At 43.5% G+C, this 18,053-nt stretch overlaps 3 protein-coding genes across 5 annotated transcripts; 1 reads left to right on the top strand and 2 right to left on the bottom strand.

The window, feature by feature from the left end:
- Positions 1–28: 28 nt before the first annotated feature.
- Positions 29–8,769, top strand: LOC135350587 (calpain-15-like). The gene is made up of 11 exons (XM_064549432.1): positions 29–1,315; positions 2,035–2,246; positions 2,473–2,659; positions 3,799–3,943; positions 4,709–4,781; positions 5,125–5,253; positions 5,508–5,666; positions 5,941–6,102; positions 6,419–6,827; positions 7,396–7,574; positions 8,495–8,769. The coding sequence occupies exons 1-11, from the start codon at positions 146–148 to the stop codon at positions 8,661–8,663; spliced, it is 2,994 nt and encodes a 997-aa protein (XP_064405502.1). The 5' UTR covers positions 29–145; the 3' UTR covers positions 8,664–8,769.
- LOC135350588 (uncharacterized) lies at positions 8,726–11,142 on the bottom strand. Of its 2 annotated transcripts, XM_064549433.1 has the most exons (8): positions 10,960–11,142; positions 10,818–10,895; positions 10,685–10,745; positions 10,058–10,623; positions 9,830–9,994; positions 9,582–9,782; positions 9,453–9,495; positions 8,726–9,341 (listed from the first exon to the last, which is right to left on the bottom strand). In XM_064549433.1, exons 1-8 carry the CDS (start codon positions 11,140–11,142, stop codon positions 8,977–8,979), a joined length of 1,662 nt encoding a protein of 553 aa, XP_064405503.1. In that variant the 3' UTR covers positions 8,726–8,976. The 2 variants fall into 2 exon arrangements, with proteins under 2 accessions (XP_064405503.1, XP_064405504.1); XM_064549434.1 differs by lacking the exon at positions 9,453–9,495 and having other exon boundaries at positions 9,183–9,341.
- A 51-nt stretch (positions 11,143–11,193) lies between these two features.
- LOC135350586 (protein NLRC3-like) lies at positions 11,194–18,011 on the bottom strand. Of its 2 annotated transcripts, none has more exons than XM_064549430.1 (3): positions 17,605–18,011; positions 17,407–17,547; positions 11,194–17,157 (listed from the first exon to the last, which is right to left on the bottom strand). In XM_064549430.1, the coding sequence occupies exon 3, from the start codon at positions 15,259–15,261 to the stop codon at positions 11,194–11,196; it is 4,068 nt and encodes a 1,355-aa protein (XP_064405500.1). In that variant the 5' UTR covers positions 15,262–17,157; positions 17,407–17,547; positions 17,605–18,011. The 2 variants fall into 2 exon arrangements, with proteins under 2 accessions (XP_064405500.1, XP_064405501.1); XM_064549431.1 differs by having other exon boundaries at positions 16,313–17,157.
- Between the last annotated feature and the right edge of the window lie 42 nt (positions 18,012–18,053).

Genomic DNA, 18,053 nt, shown 5'->3' with positions numbered 1-18,053 from the left:
GCTTAGGTTAGTCTCATGAATCAGCCGCACCTTTGGTGGACACCAAATGATTCTAAAAGCTTAGGTGTATATAAAATCGCACTAGCTAGCTATATGTACAGTATAGTATATAGTATATAGACAAGCTAGCTAGCTCTATATCGCCATGACAAGTTCTCTAACTCTAAGTGACTACACTAGCCTCACCTCTGACGGGCAGGATTGGGCATGCCCTAAGTGTACTACCATCAACTCAACAAACAATGTCAACTGTCAAGCTTGTACAGAGGGCAGAAACCCTCACCATGGCAATACAGATAACCTCAAGGAATTGGTGATAGAGCAGGAGAAATGGTTCAGTCAAGCTGCTCCAAAAGTAGAGAGAAGTATAACAGATCGATTTAAAACTTTGCTAGGAGGCTGGACGTGTCCTATATGCAGTGTGCACCATAGATTCGACAACTCTTGTACTGCTTGTGGTCATTCCCTCGATCCAGTGAAACCAGTCAAGCCACCAAAACAGTCACAGTCGCTAAAATCGCAAAAAAGTATAAGCTTTGGAAATATGTTTCAGTCAATCCGAGGTTCATTCTTCAATGGTAACAAGAAACCTGTCTTAGCCAGTAATCTCAGTACAGACTCTCATCTCTATCCATATCCATATCCCTCTAGCTCTGTTGACAAACACCGACATACAGGAATGATGGTACTTGTGAGCAAAGACGAACATGGGATTACAGATGAGACAATTTCACTTGAACAAGGAGGTGAAGACTGCCTCCCACATATTCAACCACGACCAACTAGCATTGACTCTGGGACATACACAATGTCAGATATAACATCTCAAGCCAGCCACTTGGAACCATCAGACAGTCGCTACAACTCTCCCGTTTCCTGCACCGACCTCAGCAAAGAGGCTGCTTGGAAGTGCACGGTTTGCAGCGCCTTTAACAGAGCAGTGATTGGACAGCTCAAGTGTTACGTGTGTAATATCGGAGATGCACCGCGTGATATTGTACCATTACTGATACAGCAGAAGGAGTATCATCAAGCCATCGAAGTCACCAACAATGAAATATCCCCTCAGCCAGTTCATCGTGATGGACCCACCAACAGCTCTGGGCAGAGTGCTGACAGAAAGAGACGTCCTACAGTGTTGCTTCATCTAACTGAAGCTAACAACGAGACTAAGCTACACCGGAGGAGCAGCTGGGGGGATGACTGCACTCCATCACCAGCTAAGAACTGCACTCAACTAATGGAGTGTAAGCGGAGGGAGGAAACAAGCAGAGCCAATGAGAACTATGACAGGATCAGACAACACTGCATACGAGTAAGTATAGTTACACAGCCGTGCATTTCACCTAGTTCCCCCAACACTGTGTGCTCTACTATAATGGTAGCTCTTGTTCCCCCAACACTGTGTACTCTACTATAATGGTAGCTCTTGTTCCCCCAACACTGTGTGCTCTACTATAATGGTAGCTCTTGTGTATGTTGTCTGAGCATGCTATACAGGTGGAGATATCCTCAAGAGAGGTAGATTACTGCACTGTCTTAATAGTGTTGCCGCTTTGTTTGAAGCTTGTGATATATTGTTTCATGGCTAATAGATCTAGTAGAGATTGTAGTTTCCTCGTGTGTGAGGTACTTTCTTTAGTCCTTTAAAAGGTTGCTGTTTGTAGCAGTGTTTTCCCATATAGTACAGTACAAGTGGCCAACACAGTACACAGTTGTTCCAGTAACTGTAGCTAGTTACATGTACGACTGTCATCATGACACACGTGTACCCTGTCATCATGACACACAGGTGGTTCCAGTACATTCCATTCCAATGGTGAAATGATTGTGTATTGCCATGCAACAGTCCCATAGTGCTGTATCTACATTACCTATTTATTATACACGCACACACAGTCAGTAAGTGGTAAGTACAGCTGGCTGTGGTCGTTGTTGTTCAATATGAGAACCACTTGTAGAGTACAAGTCTAAACCACTTTTGCCCAGCTGGCTAGCCACACTCTAACCACTGCTGTACTTTCTCACTCTCAGTCAAAACAGCATTTCGTGGACCCAGACTTTCCCCCGTGTGACAGATCTCTCTATATAGACCCACGGAAACCAGCCAGCCAATGGGAGGTGGCAAGATGGAGACGACCTCACGAGATACTTGACCCCTTCTCTGATCGTAAGACCCCCTGGAGTGTATTGCGTAACGACCCGGACCCTGGAGATATAGCACAAGGAGTGCTAGGCAACTGCTGGTGAGATCATGTGACCTAGCTCTATTGTGAAGGCCATGGGTAGAGCATGGCCCGCACATGTGCAGTGTGTGTGGTGTGTGTGGTACATGGCTTCAATAGCAGCTAGACTACTGGTCACCATACATATAATGGGTATATTGTGTGTCTCAGGCTTTTCTCATTAGCACAAATGCATTTTTAGTGGCTCTAACTCAGTATTGTATTCCTTGCTTCCATATATACACAGGGTATTGAGTGCTCTGAGTGTGATAGCCTCAGTGCCAGAGCTGGTGGAGAGCATCCTCATGACCAGGGACTACTCACCGGCTGTGGGGGCCTATCAGGTGCGCCTCTGTAAGGATGGTGTCTGGACTACTGTCATTGTGGATGACTCACTACCAGTGTTCAGAAATAAAGAGTTAGTCTTCTCAAAAGTGAGCACATTTGGTATAAAGGTCAATACTTCATAGCTATGACTGGTTTATACGTGTAGCATGTGGGTCCATAGTTACTCAGGTTACTGATAGCATGTAGGCATGTGCCAGGTCACAGGATCAATCTGATGGTTCCAATGATGTGATGCTCTATCATCATAGCATGATGTGGACCATGAATAATCATGTGAAGCCACTGCACATGTGTATGACACTGCACATGCATGTATGACACTGCACATGCATGTATGACACTGCACATGCATGTATGACACTGCACATGCATGTGCAGTGTCATACATGCATGTATGACACTGCACTGCTTATAACGTTATATGTTAACATTGTATGGTATTCATTAATGCAACATTGCTGCTGGTTGTGCTGTTATTCTTTCAAATTTATGAACATGCGGAGGGTTGGTCCTCTGTAACTAACTATACCTCACTAGGCAATGGTGGCTGTGTAACCTACCTTACTAGGCAATGGTGGCTGTGTAACCTACCTTACTAGGCAATGGTGGCTGTGTAACCTACCTTACTAGGCAATGGTGGCTGTGTAACCTACCTTACTAGGCAATGGTGGCTGTGTAACCTACCTTACTAGGCAATGGTGGCTGTGTAACCTACCTTACTAGGCAATGGTGGCTGTGTAACCTACCTTACTAGGCAATGGTGGCTGTGTAACCTACCTTACTAGGCAATGGTGGCTGTGTAACCTACCTTACTAGGCAATGGTGGCTGTGTAACCTACCTTACTAGGCAATGGTGGCTGTGTAACCTACCTTACTAGGCAATGGTGGCTGTGTAACCTACCTTACTAGGCAATGGTGGCTGTGTAACCTACCTTACTAGGCAATGGTGGCTGTGTAACCTACCTTACTAGGCAATGTGGCTGTTGCAGCATGTGACACTCTCAAGAGACAACAGTTTACTGTTCCTTTTTATGGTGAAACATAACAGAGCATAACAGAGCATAACAGGGGCAGTCAAGGTTTACTTTCTTCTTAGCCAAAATAAATAACCCCTGCAAATACTTCACTGATAACGCCACCCACCCACACCACACACACTATATATGCCCACTCCCTCCACACACACACACACTATATATGCCCACCCCCCACACACACACTGCAGGCTCATCACAAGCAGCTGTGGGTGCCACTCATAGAGAAGGCAATAGCTAAACTGTACGGTAGCTATGAGTCCCTCAACTCAGGAAGAGTGCTTGCTGGTCTGTCTCTCCTCACTGGCCTGCCTTGTGAGAAGGTCCACCTCAAGAGTAAGCACACCTCTATATAGCTAGTTGTACCTTGTGAGAAGGTCCACCTCAAGAGTAAGCACACCTCTATATAGCTAGTTGTGCCTTGTGAGAAGGTCCACCTCAAGAGTAAGCACACCTCTATATAGCTAGTTGTGCCTTGTGAGAAGGTCCACCTCAAGAGTAAGCACACCTCTATATATAGCTAGTTGTGCCTTGTGAGAAGGCCCACCTCAAGAGTAAGCACACCTCTATATATAGCTAGTTGTGCCTTGTGAGAAGGTCCACCTCAAGAGTAAGCACACCTCTATATATATATATTATAGTTGTCCACTTAACACTTCAATTCTGACCGTGTGAAGGCTCCCCTCTAGAGATTTTGTGAGTGTTTTGCAAACGTTGTTGTCATAGGGATATTGAAGCTGATATAGATACCTGCTATATATGATAATTATATTGTGCAACAGTAAATAGTCACTTCCAAACACATTCATTGATTATATAAACACATTCACAACAGCTCTGGTACTCCTGAGTGACCTGGTGTAATGCTGGTACTCCTGAGTGACCTGGTGTAATGCTGGTACTCCTGAGTGACCTAGTGTAATGCTGGTACTCCTGAGTGACCTAGTGTACTGCAGTGTGTAACTTGATAGTGTTTACAGCACTAGGAACAATCAAGCTTTCCCAAGCATGAAATGGGATCCTCCAACTGAAGTTTTATTCTGCATATTAATACTGCACACGTTGTTGTGCATGTGTTAGCATTCATTGTTTGTGTCACAGAACAATCAGATGGAGATGAGGAAGTGGATGAAGACCTCATCTGGGCTCAGCTGCTCAGCTTTAAACAGTCAGGGTGAGTGGATAAGACTGTAGTCTGCTAGCTGGTACAAGTGTGTGTGTGTGGGGGGGTATTGCATGCTTTGATCTTGTGATGTGGTCACTACTGATGCCACTGGAGTTCATCAGCTGTTTGCTAACATATTGCCTTGTGTGTGGGTGTGGGTGTGGAGGGTGTGTGTGTGTGTGTGTGTGTGTGTGTGTGTGTGTGTGTGTGTGTGTGTGTGTGTGTGTGTGTGTGTGTGGAGTGGGGGGCTGTAGCTAGTGTTCACTCCAACTATACAATAGTGCCTCTAGAGTGTTCATTTCATACCTCAATGAGCACATGTATCCACACTCTATTGTAATCGTGTCTTCAGATTTCCAATGGGTGCTTCTTGCGGAGGACACAATATATGTAAGGAGGACTACTACAGAGTGGGGTTGGAGCCTAACCACGCCTACTCCATCCTTGATGTCCTCACCCTGGACCTGGAGAGAACTGTCAGGTACTGCCATCATGACCTGTGTATGTCGGGTACTGCAATCATGACCTGTGTATGTCGGGTACTGCAATTATGACCTGTGTACATGTATGTCGGGTACTGCAATCATGACCTGTGTATGTCGGGACCTACAGAAACTGTTCTGCTTATTAGAGTTCAGGGAATCATTTCTGTGTCCGAGTTGATGTGATGAGTGTCTCATACAGTTGATGCAATAATGTGCATACTCAGCAGATTCTTACACCGCTGCCCCTCAGATTGCTGCGTCTGCGTAATCCCTGGGCCAAGGTCTCCTGGACAGGTGATTGGTCGGATGGGGATAGGGTGTGGTCACATTACCCCCGGTTACGAGAGGAGAAGCTACCACTGGGAGGAGAGGTAGGCATCTTCTGGATAGAGATGAGAGACGTGTACAGGTAAGAGTGTGTGTGTGGGTGTGAGTGGGTGGGTGTGTGTGTGGGTGTGAGTGGGTGTGGGTGTGTATCGTGCCCATGTATTGAAATGCCATTGAAATTTGTGCTAGTTGAGCAACTAAATCTAATGGTATCGAAAACATTTTAAGCAATCACTACAGAAACTTAACACGTAGCAGTGACAAGTATACACTGGTCCCATATGAAGCATATGTCCATACCTATTAGCACTCTATTGCTCTGAAATGCATAATCAATTGTCAAACTTTCCCTGCAGATATTTCTGTGAGATAGACGTGTGTCAGTATCGTCCAGAGTGGCGCTCCACTCTGATGCAGAGCACTCTCCCCTCCAGCGCCCCCAACCAACACAGTCTCCTGTCCTTCCATATACCAATGAACACTGAGGTCAATGTCTGTGTGTATCAAGAGGCTCCAAGGTGTGTGGGTGGAGTGGGTGGAGTGAGGGTGGGTGGAGTGAGGGTGGGTGGAGTGGGGGTGGGTGGGGGGTGGGTGGAGTGGAGGGGGTATAATGTTGAGTGGGCCAGTTGTGATTAGCTAGCTACTAATATATCTACTTGAAATACGGATGTCTCATAAAAGTTACAATATTTGCACGTTCTGGCATACCTAGATACAGCATCTGCCTCATATCTTAATTTTGTATTTTATCACTTCCCTCACTGTGCTATGTACCTACGCTACTAATAATGATATTAGAATGCCCTATTGAGAGTCTGCCCCTCCCCTGTACAGAGGTGGCTCAGGTGATGGACACAATCTGTTGGACCTGGCTGCTCTAGTCCTACGCTACCCTATAGCTGAGACCACCTCCTCCTCCATCCCCCTCCCTGTGGCATGCTCTCTAGTGGTGGGCAGTCAGATACAAAGCATCGTCTCTGGATCAGGATTCCTGGAGCCCGGTAGTTATGCTGTGCTGCCATTAGCCTTCAATCATTGGAGACCCCTCGAGGATATTGGGACTGAAGAGAGGGCGGCTTATGTGGGAGGGAGGGTTAAAGAGAGGGCGGCCTCTGATAGAGACTGTGTAGTGTCTGTGTTCAGTTCTCGGATGATATCCTATGATGAGCATGTGATGACACGCCCTGGTTTCCTGGCAGAGTCTCTGTTCTTACTGGCAGCCAATAGCAAGCCAAAGTCTCAGGTGTGTGATATAGGGCAGTATAGTGGTATAGAGTCTCAGGTGTGTGATATAGGGCAGTCTAGTGGTATAGAGTCTCAGGTGTGTGATATAGGGCAGTCTAGTGGTATAGAGTCTCAGGTGTGTGATATAGGGCAGTCTAGTGGTATAGAGTCTCAGGTGTGTGATATAGGGCAGTCTAGTGGTATAGAGTCTCAGGTGTGTGATATAGGGCAGTCTAGTGGGTATAGAGTCTCAGGTGTGTGATATAGGGCAGTCTAGTAGTATAGAGTCTCAGGTGTGTGATATAGGGCAGTCTAGTGGGTATAGAGTCTCAGGTGTGTGATATAGGGCAGTCTAGTGGTATAGAGTCTCAGGTGTGTGATATAGGGCAGTCTAGTGGTATAGAGTCTCAGGTGTGTGATATAGGGCAGTCTAGTGGCCCACTATACTGGGTATAGTATAGAGTGCCTGTACATTTACCTTTCGTGCGTGTACTCAGAGGGGTTTTAGCTTTGGTTTGCAAGTTACTTGCTTGATAGCAATTATTTCAATAATAATCCACAGTCCACACTTTGACCCCTCTGTGCAGCCGTACCCTGGTATGTATGTCTATGAGGTGTGTCTGAGGCATGGTTGCCGCATCATCATGGCCTTCAATCAGAGCCAGCACCTCCACTTCACTGTCAGCTGCAATGCTAGGGAGAGTGCCAACATCCTCTGCACTAGAGGAGCCCTCCACACTACAGACTGTATACCACCCATGCACAGGTGGGCTAACCCCTAGTACACTGTATACCACCCATGCACAGGTGGGCTAGCCCCTAGTACACTGTATACCACCCATGCACAGGTGGGCTAGCCCCTAGTACACTGTATACCACCCATGCACAGGTGGGCTAACCCCTAGTACACTGTATACCACCCATGCACAGGTGGGCTAACCCCTAGTACACTGCATACCACCCATGCACAGGTGGGCTAGCCCCTAGTACACTGCATACCACCCATGCACAGGTAGGCTAGCCCCTAGTACACTGTATACCACCTATGCACAGGTGGCTAGCCCCTAGTACACTGTATACCACCTATGCACAGGTGGCTAGCCCCTAGTACACTGTATACCACCCATGCACAGGTAGGCTAGCCCCTAGTACACTGCATACCACCCATGCACAGGTGGGCTAGCCCCTAGTACACTGCATACCACCCATGCACAGGTGGGCTAGCCCTAGTACACTGCATACCACCCATGCACAGGTGGGCTAGCCCCTAGTACACTGCATACCACCCATGCACAGGTGGGCTAGCCCTAGTACACTGCATACCACCCGTGCACAGGTGGGCTAGCCCTAGTACACTGCATACCACCCATGCACAGGTGGCTAGCCCCTAGTACACTGCATACCACCCATACACAGGTAGCCTATATTATAGCTAGGGACTATATAATTATATAGGGATATTGTATAAGACTAGTTTATCTTCAACAAATGCTTGTACATGTAATTGTGCACAGCAGTGTCCCAGCATTGTACATGCATGTGTAGTGTATAAATTATGTACCTCACTTGACAAAACACTTTCTTAACTTGCTAATACTTATAGAGATGCTTGTTGAATGCATGCATGCGTATTGCGGATTGTCTGTCTACACTGAGTATAACAATGTTCCCTCCCCTCCCCTGCAGACAAGTCTTGTTGGTGCTGACTCAGATGGAGCCCAGTGAACCATACTCCATCTATATGAGGATAGAGTTCCACCAGTCCACACATAACACCAGTGGCACTTGGGGGGCACTACACCAGCCATTGCTCACACCATCCATACACGAACTGCACTCTCCTAGACTGTGTTGACTATAGTGATAACTAGACCTACTATTGTTGTACTTACGTAAATCATTCCTTTTTATTCTCGATTTGTATCAATTGCTATTATTGAGACATTGTTATTATGACATCAGATTTGTAGTAATAAAGACATGAAAGTAATATTATAATTATGACAGCACTCTGCCAGTGTTCAGGTTGCTATGGAAATATTTACGCTCGTATTAGCCTGCTACAATATTAAATAATCGCCTACTAGCTTTTTCAGTTCTCAACATGCACATGCATTAATTTTACAGACAGCTAATTATTGTAGAAAATTGGTCCTATATATCTAATTCTATGGTACATGTACGTCACGCACACACAGTGTGCAGGCAGAGTTAACTGCACATAGACCCAATCGCTCTCTTTCTTCAATGTTCAGAGAACGAAGCTTGTTCGAGCAGAGCTTACAGTCCACAGTGGGGTTGTCCAGAGCTTGTAGCAGATCATGGATGGTAGCACTGCCTGTGTTAATCCAGGCCCAGAGGACCTCCTGTAGTCGGTCCCCATCATTGCGATAGGATTGGTTGTGTTGAATTTCCTTGATATCAGGCATACCCAGTCTCAGAGCACCAGCTAGGGAGTTCCAACTTGTGCGGACCTCCCAGAGATGCTCCTTCAAAGGTTGCAAGTGATCCTTCGTTAGGACCAAACCAGCTCCTGCATGCATGTGCATAGTGCATGTAAATTAGTGCATGCATGCATATGCAGTTGAAGAAAATATGCATATTAATTTTAGGGTATATGTATAATTATTTAGGGTTAGTATACTTATAGATTGGTTGGTCCCAGGACGCTGAGCCGGAGATTTTACCTGCATAATTATTCATATTATAAATTTGACGTTATTTGTGCTGCTTGCAGTGCATACTCAATCATTAAATTCAAATGTTCACTCACTTTTAACAGAGGAAGGGTGATGCAGAAGTGGTCACCAGTGCTAGGTTCAAACTGGACTTTAACAAACGAAGGACCCGTTACTCCTCCAGTCGCAGAGAGAACAGTTATTTGAAAAGATGGCGGATACATACGATGTGTCACCTCAAGCATGAGCTGTCTGGGATCTTTACTCCATAGATCAATCGATTTAACTTTCATTTTCTGTGGGATTGGTTCTTACAACAAACTGAACACACGTGAACACTCACCTTTGTTCCATCGAGATCAGCATTGTTTATATAGGCCACCCATCCACAAGCACTGCTCTCTTCACCAACAAGGGATGCTTGTATGGAGCCTTCAGATTTGTCAACTGCAAATAATTCTATGCTCCTGTCGATAAGTTTGTAGTCTGGAAACTGCTGCGTAATTGCCTGATGAAGAGAACCATAAAAAAGTAAATTCTACAGCAATTAGCATTAAAGCCACACACGTACCTCCAAACAGGGAGCCATGAAGTATGTGACACCGAGAATGAATGTGAACTCTGGAGAGTTCATTGCATCATGAGATGGGACCATGGGACAGATGCAACAGCCTACTTGGTACGCATACTCCTGCCTGCCTGCATCCATACGGAGAGCAACAAAGCAAAAATGTGATAGTGAAAAGGTGGCAAAACATTTGTTGTTTCGAGTGTGAAGTTCAACTTCACAATCTTCAGCAATATCACAAAACTTGTACTCGCCAGTCAGAAGATCACTAACATGACTTGCTTTCATGACCCGGGCACAGAACTTCTCTCCTCTTATAATGTGTGGTAGTGTAACCCTCACAGGTTTGTGAAGTTGAGTTTTATTATTTGGTTCCAGTACCAGTATTGGAGAAATTGGTGCTGAAGGAAACTGAAACGGTCTGTACAGAGTCATACCAATGTTGAGAGATAGATCTTCTGATACTGCTTCCTCAGGCACGTCAATATGGAGCCCCAGTCTGTCGTCATGGTAGGTTGCACCCTTGGATGTGATGTCAAGTTGCACAGAGGGCTTAATGAACTCAATATCTGCATGTATCATAGACATAGAGAATTAATGATTCGTGTATGCACACAGGATGATGTTTACCTCTTAAAGAAAGTGATGGCTGCTGCATTGTAGCAGAAGGCTGAGGTGAGTCAGCAGCAGACTGAGGAACATGTACAGACAATGATGCTATGGGCTAGGATCACAGCTATATATAAGAGAGTGATCAACTCACCTTAGAGAATAGGTCATACAGGTGGTCCTCCTTTTTGAATTCTTTAGTTGTGGTTGACGATGTGATTGTGGGATGTTCCTACACATGGGGATATCATGCCATGAGCACCAGAACAAAGTCATTATAAAATTAACAACCGTACTGGATGGTGGGTGTGGTAGAATGGTTCAACGAGATTTGTTAAAACAGTCATCGTCTTTAGTTCACATTTGATATTGTACTCCTTATCAGTATCTGTTTCAAGTCCCTCGATCTCTTTCACTAAATCATCTTCTAATTTTTCAATAGTTAAATTTAGGACATTCTTTCTCTGAATGCATGCCATTGCAAACTCTTTCAAATGACCCTCAATCAATCTATCGGCAATATTTAGATTTTAAAGGCCTTGATTGTGTATTAGCATTTCACACAAAGATTTAGCGACTTCATTGATTAGGTCGAGTTCTTGTAAAGAAGCTTCACTACAGTCTAGCGTGTTTAACGTTGTGTTTTCATGTAAGCTTTCAAATAGTTTTGTCCATCCCCGAATGCTTAATCTGTGGTTGATTGTTAGTTCCATCAACGAGCAATTTTGTGACAGAGCGTCAGCAATACAACCAACCAAGTCATCATTGGTCTCATACCAATGACCTATTTTTAGAACAGCCAGTGTTTTGTTGCTGATGAGTAGACGTTTCAAAGCTGTGCAACACTCCTCTCCATGCAATATATTATCACTGACGTCTAGTGTGGTGATACATGATGAACAAAGACCATTGAAAAGTTCTGTCCAACCTTTCTTTACTGTATACTTATCTTTGAGAATAAGTTCTCTCAAAGGAGAGTCCTTCGTAAAAGTAATTCCCTTAAACGTTTCATCCGTTAAACCACACCGGTGAACTCTCAAAACAGTTAGCACTTTACTTCCATGAATGTACTCTTTAAAGGCTAAAGATCCCTCATTTCCAAGTCCTTCACTGTCGTAAAGCTTTGATAATTCTAAAGTGGTGACGGAAGTTGATGGGAGTGTTTGAAACAACAATGTTGCCATCTTGCCAGTAGTCTTGATACTGAGTTCTCTCAGGCTTTGATTATCTGATAGAGCATGAAAGAAACTTTCTGAATTGTCACTTAGTTTGACTTTCAAGACTCGTAGCTGCTTGCATGTTTTGACTATCTCTGAAAGTTGTCTCACACGTTCTTCAGTCAAAGTATATCCTAAACTTAGCTCAGAAAGGTTTTGAGACCTCACTGTAAGTAGTGAATTGATGTAGCTGCTGTCTCCCCAACTAGAGTCTTTTAACTTGAGTGCCACAGTTGGATTGAGTAAGAGTCTATCCTCAAATTGTTTGATAGATGTGTCATTCAGTTCACATGTGTCCAGTTTCAGTGTTTGCAAACTATTGGTTTTCTTAAGCATATCTTGAAATTCCCCAGCACATTTTGTGAGCTTCTCATTAGAAAGATTGGCTAATGTTAAACTAGTTACCGTTTTGCTATTTCCTATTGACCTAAGTAGAGCCTTGGACACGAATGATTTAGTGGTAACAGTTACTCCATGTAGTTCCGATGGCAAATTTTCTAGCAAGGGCATAAATAGATGCTCTGAGTCATCATCTTGTATGTACTTGTCAGGTGACTCAATATCAACATGAACTAGTTTGTCTTTGTGTACTGACATTGCTAATTTAACCTTCTCAGATGTTGAAATGTGAGCACGTACATTCACTGGCAAGTTATTTCGTAAGTGTATTAGACCCTCGAGGCTTATTGTGTTTCCATGTAAACGCAAGGTACGCAGGTTTCTCTTGTTTTGCAAAGATGCCATTAGTGTTGTAATATCGTATAAATGGAACTGGCTCTTGTGAATTTGAAGGTGTTGTATATACTTGCTATTTTTGATGACATTGCAAACACTTTCCCAAGCCTCGTTTCCAGAGCCAGAACAATCCGGGCAATCGTCAAAAGCTTTGGGGCCAGCCAGTGACAGTCGTTTCAAAACTTCAAGTCGAATAACCTCAAAAAATTTGGTAAGAATTCCTGAGCAAATTTTTGAATGTGTGGGAACGATCATCTCTCTATTTGATAGCACTGTTTGATTGTGATCTGTAGAGTGTCGACCAAAATATAAATACCTTAATCCTTTCACAAATACATCTCCTAACTCGGGGAACTCAGTGCATGATTCATAGTGTGGGATACTAATGCTGTCCACCTTCGACTCTACTGATAATAGTGGCATCAATACATGTAAATCCTCAGCCTTGATATTGTTGGAAGTGACATCTAATTGTTTAGTTAAGCACAATACTGGAATGTCTCTTTGTGAATGTTCCTTTGTAATTATTGTCTTGAAGCGGTCATTATTAAGACTGCACTGAGACAAGTTTATCTCATCCCACACGTGATCTTTGGGAGTTAGGGCGAGAAAGTTGGCCAAGACAAGGCAGTCGAACTGAGAGAGACTGTGCTCTGACAAGTTGAGTGAATTGGTCACCAGACAGGGCAAGAGCCAGTTGTGTGTTGTTTGTCGGCTTTCATATTGAAGATGGGCTAGGAACAAGAAACGAGATATCTCTTGTTTTCGCAGATCTTTTGTTTTGGTTTTGTATTTATGCTCCACACCAGGGTCTATTGATTTCGGAGCTGGGAAGGCTTGTTCAATGGGAAGAAAATCAAGTTGAGTCAATCCAGAGAGAAAGAGTAAAGTCATTCTAAATCTATCATCACCAATTTTAGATGTAATAAACTCTAGTTTGTCTTTGTTGCTCTTTGTTAGTGCGAGATGTCTGGCTGCTAGAAACTCTTGAATGGTTAAATTAAGGAAATGATAATAATGAGCCTCCAATACTCCCGTACACTTTATTAGGTTTAGCAGTCCCAGTGACAAAGCACCTCTTTCTTTGGTGACTTCTGTATGTTTAAAGATCAGTTTGTCTTGAGTCATTCCTGTGAATGCAGTTTCTGATAGGCAGTCTAGACATTTGATAACTTGATGTGGCAATTTCTTTATAGTATTAGCATGTTCTATCTCTTCATTGTCAATTTCATGCTCTTGTTCTTGAAATATTTTGTTCTTGTAGTGTTTGAGTGTGTACAGAATGAATACCTCATAGAGTTGTGTGAGTGTGTCGGGTAAGGTATCTTGTTGCTGGTAGACATACAGTACAATCCTGCAGTTTAGAGGGATATAGCATAGGGAGACAATATCCAACCTCTCTTTCAGCATCTGTATTAGCTTCTTTGCTTTTGTCTTATCTGTAACGTTTTGCTTAATACAATGTTCAATATCTTTTTTCTTGAATCCTAATACTTCAATATGTCGATTGACACGGTTGATTACCTGTAGTGGGCCTGAGGCGTATGAGTGTGATGTAACCAGCACAGAACAGTTGTGTAGGTAATTCCCTCGAATTATATTCCAGAAAATAGTATTCTTATCAGATCGTTGCTTGCTACTCAGGTCGTCAAAACCATCAAAGATGAACATAACTCCCGAACCAGACGTGCTCTTGATGTGATCGAGGATTTCCTCTCTTTCATGTTGCTTAAAGTCATCAGTTTTTATTAGGTCAGAGAGTGAGGCAGCTGTGTGATCTCTTAGTTCCCTTAGTGGTTTGAGGATAACAATGTGGTGGTCCTTGATGAGCTTCCCTTGTGCCCAATCAATGCATATCTTCCTGCTGAGTGTGGTTTTGCCTACTCCTGGGGCTCCGTCCATTACAACAGTGTACCTGTTTGGTGCAGCTATTTCGGAATCACCACTTAAAGGCTCGAAGACCTGTTCTAGCGTAATCGCTTTCTTTCTCTCAACAATATTGTCCACATTACCAGTAGCGTAATCATACTGGATTGATGGTTGGTGTTTAGCTTGAGTTAAGCGAATGTGTTTCTTTCTCTCTATTAGAGCTAGTTTTGTAAACTTCTCTTTCAATGGTGGTGGCCAATCGTCTGAAAAAGGTGACATCTGTTTGTACCTGTCTTTGAGGAAGCTGGTGTACCTCACAACACATTCTGGAGTGGGGTCACTGCTAGGCTGTGAGCTACTTGTTGATAGGCTTTGTTTCGAGGCCATTTCTTGTATTTTATCAGCCAATGTGTTCATTTGAACAGTAGTTTGTCTTAAAGCTTGGTCTATTTCTGCCCATGTCAATCTTCTGATAGCATGTCGTTTGTCTAGGGCTTTCCTTAAGCAGGTTTCACACTCTTTATTATCGTGTTCTATGATATTGAGGGTACCTGTATCAAGGCCCAGTGCTAGGCCTAGGTTGTACCATTTTGGACTGGCTTTATAAAGCGTTCTGTAGACATCTGAAAAAGGTGACATCTGTTTGTACCTGTCTTTGAGGAAGCTGGTGTACCTCACAACACATTCTGGAGTGGGGTCACTGCTAGGCTGTGAGCTACTTGTTGATAGGCTTTTTGTGGATATCTTTTCTTGTATTTTGTCAGCCAATGTGTTCATTTGAACAGTATAGGTTGTCTTAAAGCTTTGTCTATTTCTGTATGTGATAACTTTGTGGTGTTATCTCGTTGTTTTAGGACTTCCCTTAAACAGGTTTTGCATTTCTTGTGTTCAATGTCAATGCTATCGAGTGTACCTGCATCAAGGCCCAGTGCTAGGCCTAGGTTGTACCATTTTGAACGGGCTTCGTAAAGTTCAGTGTACATTTCGTTGAGGTCTAAAAATTGGTTACTACATGTAGCTGGTGTTGTTTGACTTGAACTTGCTATAGAATGTTGTTGGCTTGTGTGATGATCAGTCTCACAATATTCACCATCAGATATCAGTGAGTTATCACTTTCATACTGCTGTATACATGTATCACTATCATCACTCTTGTACTGACGTGAGCTACCTGCCAACTGTTGAGGGATATTAAATGGTGGTGGCCTATTGTCTGACATCTGTTTGTACCTGTCTTTGAGGAAGCTGGTATACCTCACAACACATTCTGGAGTGGGGTCACTGCTAGGATGTGAGATACTTGTTGATAAGCTTTTTGTCAAGATCATTTGTATTTCGTCAGCCAATGTGTTCATTTCAACAGTAGGTTGTCTTAAAGCTTGGTCTATTTCTGCCCATGTCAATCTTCTGATAGCATATCGTTGGTTTAGGGCTTTCCTTAAGCAGTTTTCACACTCTTTATTATTGTGTTCTATGATATTGAGGGTACCTGCATCAAGGCCCAGTGCTAGGCCTAGGTTGTACCATTTTGGGCTGGCTTGATAAAGTGTTCTGTAGACATCACTGAAGTCTAAGTATTGACTACCAGCTGGTGTTGTCTGACTTGAACTTGCTATAGTGCTTCTGGTTCCGGTAGACAACGGATATATGGATGCAGCCGATATAGAATTGAGCTGTTGAGGGCTATTGAAACACACCCTTTTAGCTGGTGGAGTACCCAGACAGTCATAAACTTGAGGACTAGCCTCTATTTGTTCAGTGCTAGCGCTAATGGACGATTGGAAATGAGCACTTGACTGTGAATGAGTGCTAGTAGTCATCTGAGTGGTATCTGAAACAGTGATACATTGTTCTGTTCTGGTGTGAGAGGAGTGTGGGCCGTAAACAGTTGGTGGCCAACTAGTGTGTTGAGCTGACGGACTGTGACTGCTCACTCCTGTAATACTCATGTGCAATTGATCTTTGGAGGCCATACTGTCAGCTTTTATAAGAGATGTAGATAGCAATAGTTCTTTGTCTACATACAATTCCAATAGATTGAGAGTTTTGAGAGATGCGTCATCTATTTCTTGAGCACATTCTATTAATATGTAAGCAAGGTCTGTATGTAGCAAGCAAGTTACTACAATACAACTCTGACTGATTTCCCTGAGGAAAATGCAAGTTTTGAAAGTGAAAATGCTTTTCCCAAGTTGGCTCTAGCTTTCTCCAAGTCCTCCAAAGTACACTTGTGGATATCATAGTCTAACTTCATCTTCACTCTCACATATTCTGGTGGAGGCTCGATGCAGCCAGACAAGTGAGGGAGGATATCAACAACCTTTGTATCCTTCCGAAATTTCTCCATGAGTAATGAATACTGAGTCATTGCGTGCTTTAGCTCAGGAGTGCCAAAGCAATTTATTATATGCTCCAGAAGGCTAAAGTCGATGAAGCTGAGGTAAAGGCTAAGGTAATAAAAGATATCGTCAATGGTTTCTGCTCTTTTAAAAACAATATACTTTTCTTCAAGATATTGTTTGTGTTCAGCCTTTATTGAGCAAGACATTCTTGGCAGTGATCGCCTGAATGCCTGTACAGTAACTCCTGATTTAATCAGCTCAGACTGAGCTGATTCTTGTAAACTGTTAAACTGTTCCTCCAGCTTCCTTACCTCTTCAGCCAAGATTATTCCTACGTATACATAATAATCATTCTAACAAAGCCAATATATCGTCTACACACACCACACACTAACGAGAGGATGTACACTACATGCTATGTATAAGCAAATATTCCTGTTATAGTGATGAGCTCAACTGCAATGCTATTGAGAGGGACATTCACAAATTATAGCTATAGCTATACCTAGCTACATTGGGGTAAAAGCATTTATCTGCAATTAAAGTGTATGTTTAAGCATGCACTTGTTGACAATCTCACCTTCGCCTTTAGCCTCCTTCACAAGGCCTCTCTTCGAGGAAGAGCGGCCTGGGATCGAGGCTACTTCGCCTTCAGAATGTGAGGAATCAGAATCTGTGTCTGTTGTATCTAACTCACTGAGTGATGAGTGCACTTCTTTGGCTATAAGAAGACCAGGGTTAGTAACAAAGAGAGCTAAAGTGATGTGAGGCAACTCACCAGTTGTACACAGCTTCTCCGCCAAAACTAACTCATCCAGCTCCATAAATATGTTGACCAGATCTCCAATAGTTTTGTGCGGACGTCCATCTGACCAAAACTTGAGCGCTTTGACCACACCCATCTCATGTCCCTTTAAAAATACACAATCCCTCACGTCTGCTTTCTGTGCCTCGCTGAGCTTCAATCCGGGTGACCCTACAAATTTCTCCCAACCATCAAACTCCTTAGCTATTCTCCTCAAGACATTGTCATCTATCCTGCACTCCAACTGCAGCTCTGTTATCCCTGTCTCTAGTTTCAGGCGGTCAATACTCACAGCCATGTTAAATTGTGAGCATCGCAGGGGGGCTTGTTGTTCTTGTAGATTTGCTTGTAAGATTTACAAGTCTTGTAGATGTATATTAGATGGGCGTGCCCGTCCCCAGCCATAAAATGGGGGGACTTTC

This window comes from Halichondria panicea, chromosome 16 (assembly GCF_963675165.1).
Source record: "Halichondria panicea chromosome 16, odHalPani1.1, whole genome shotgun sequence".
NCBI classification, from domain to species: Eukaryota; Metazoa; Porifera; class Demospongiae; order Suberitida; family Halichondriidae; genus Halichondria; species Halichondria panicea.
The sequence above is the reverse complement of the archived record's forward strand: the minus strand, read 5'-3'. Positions and strand labels throughout refer to the sequence as shown.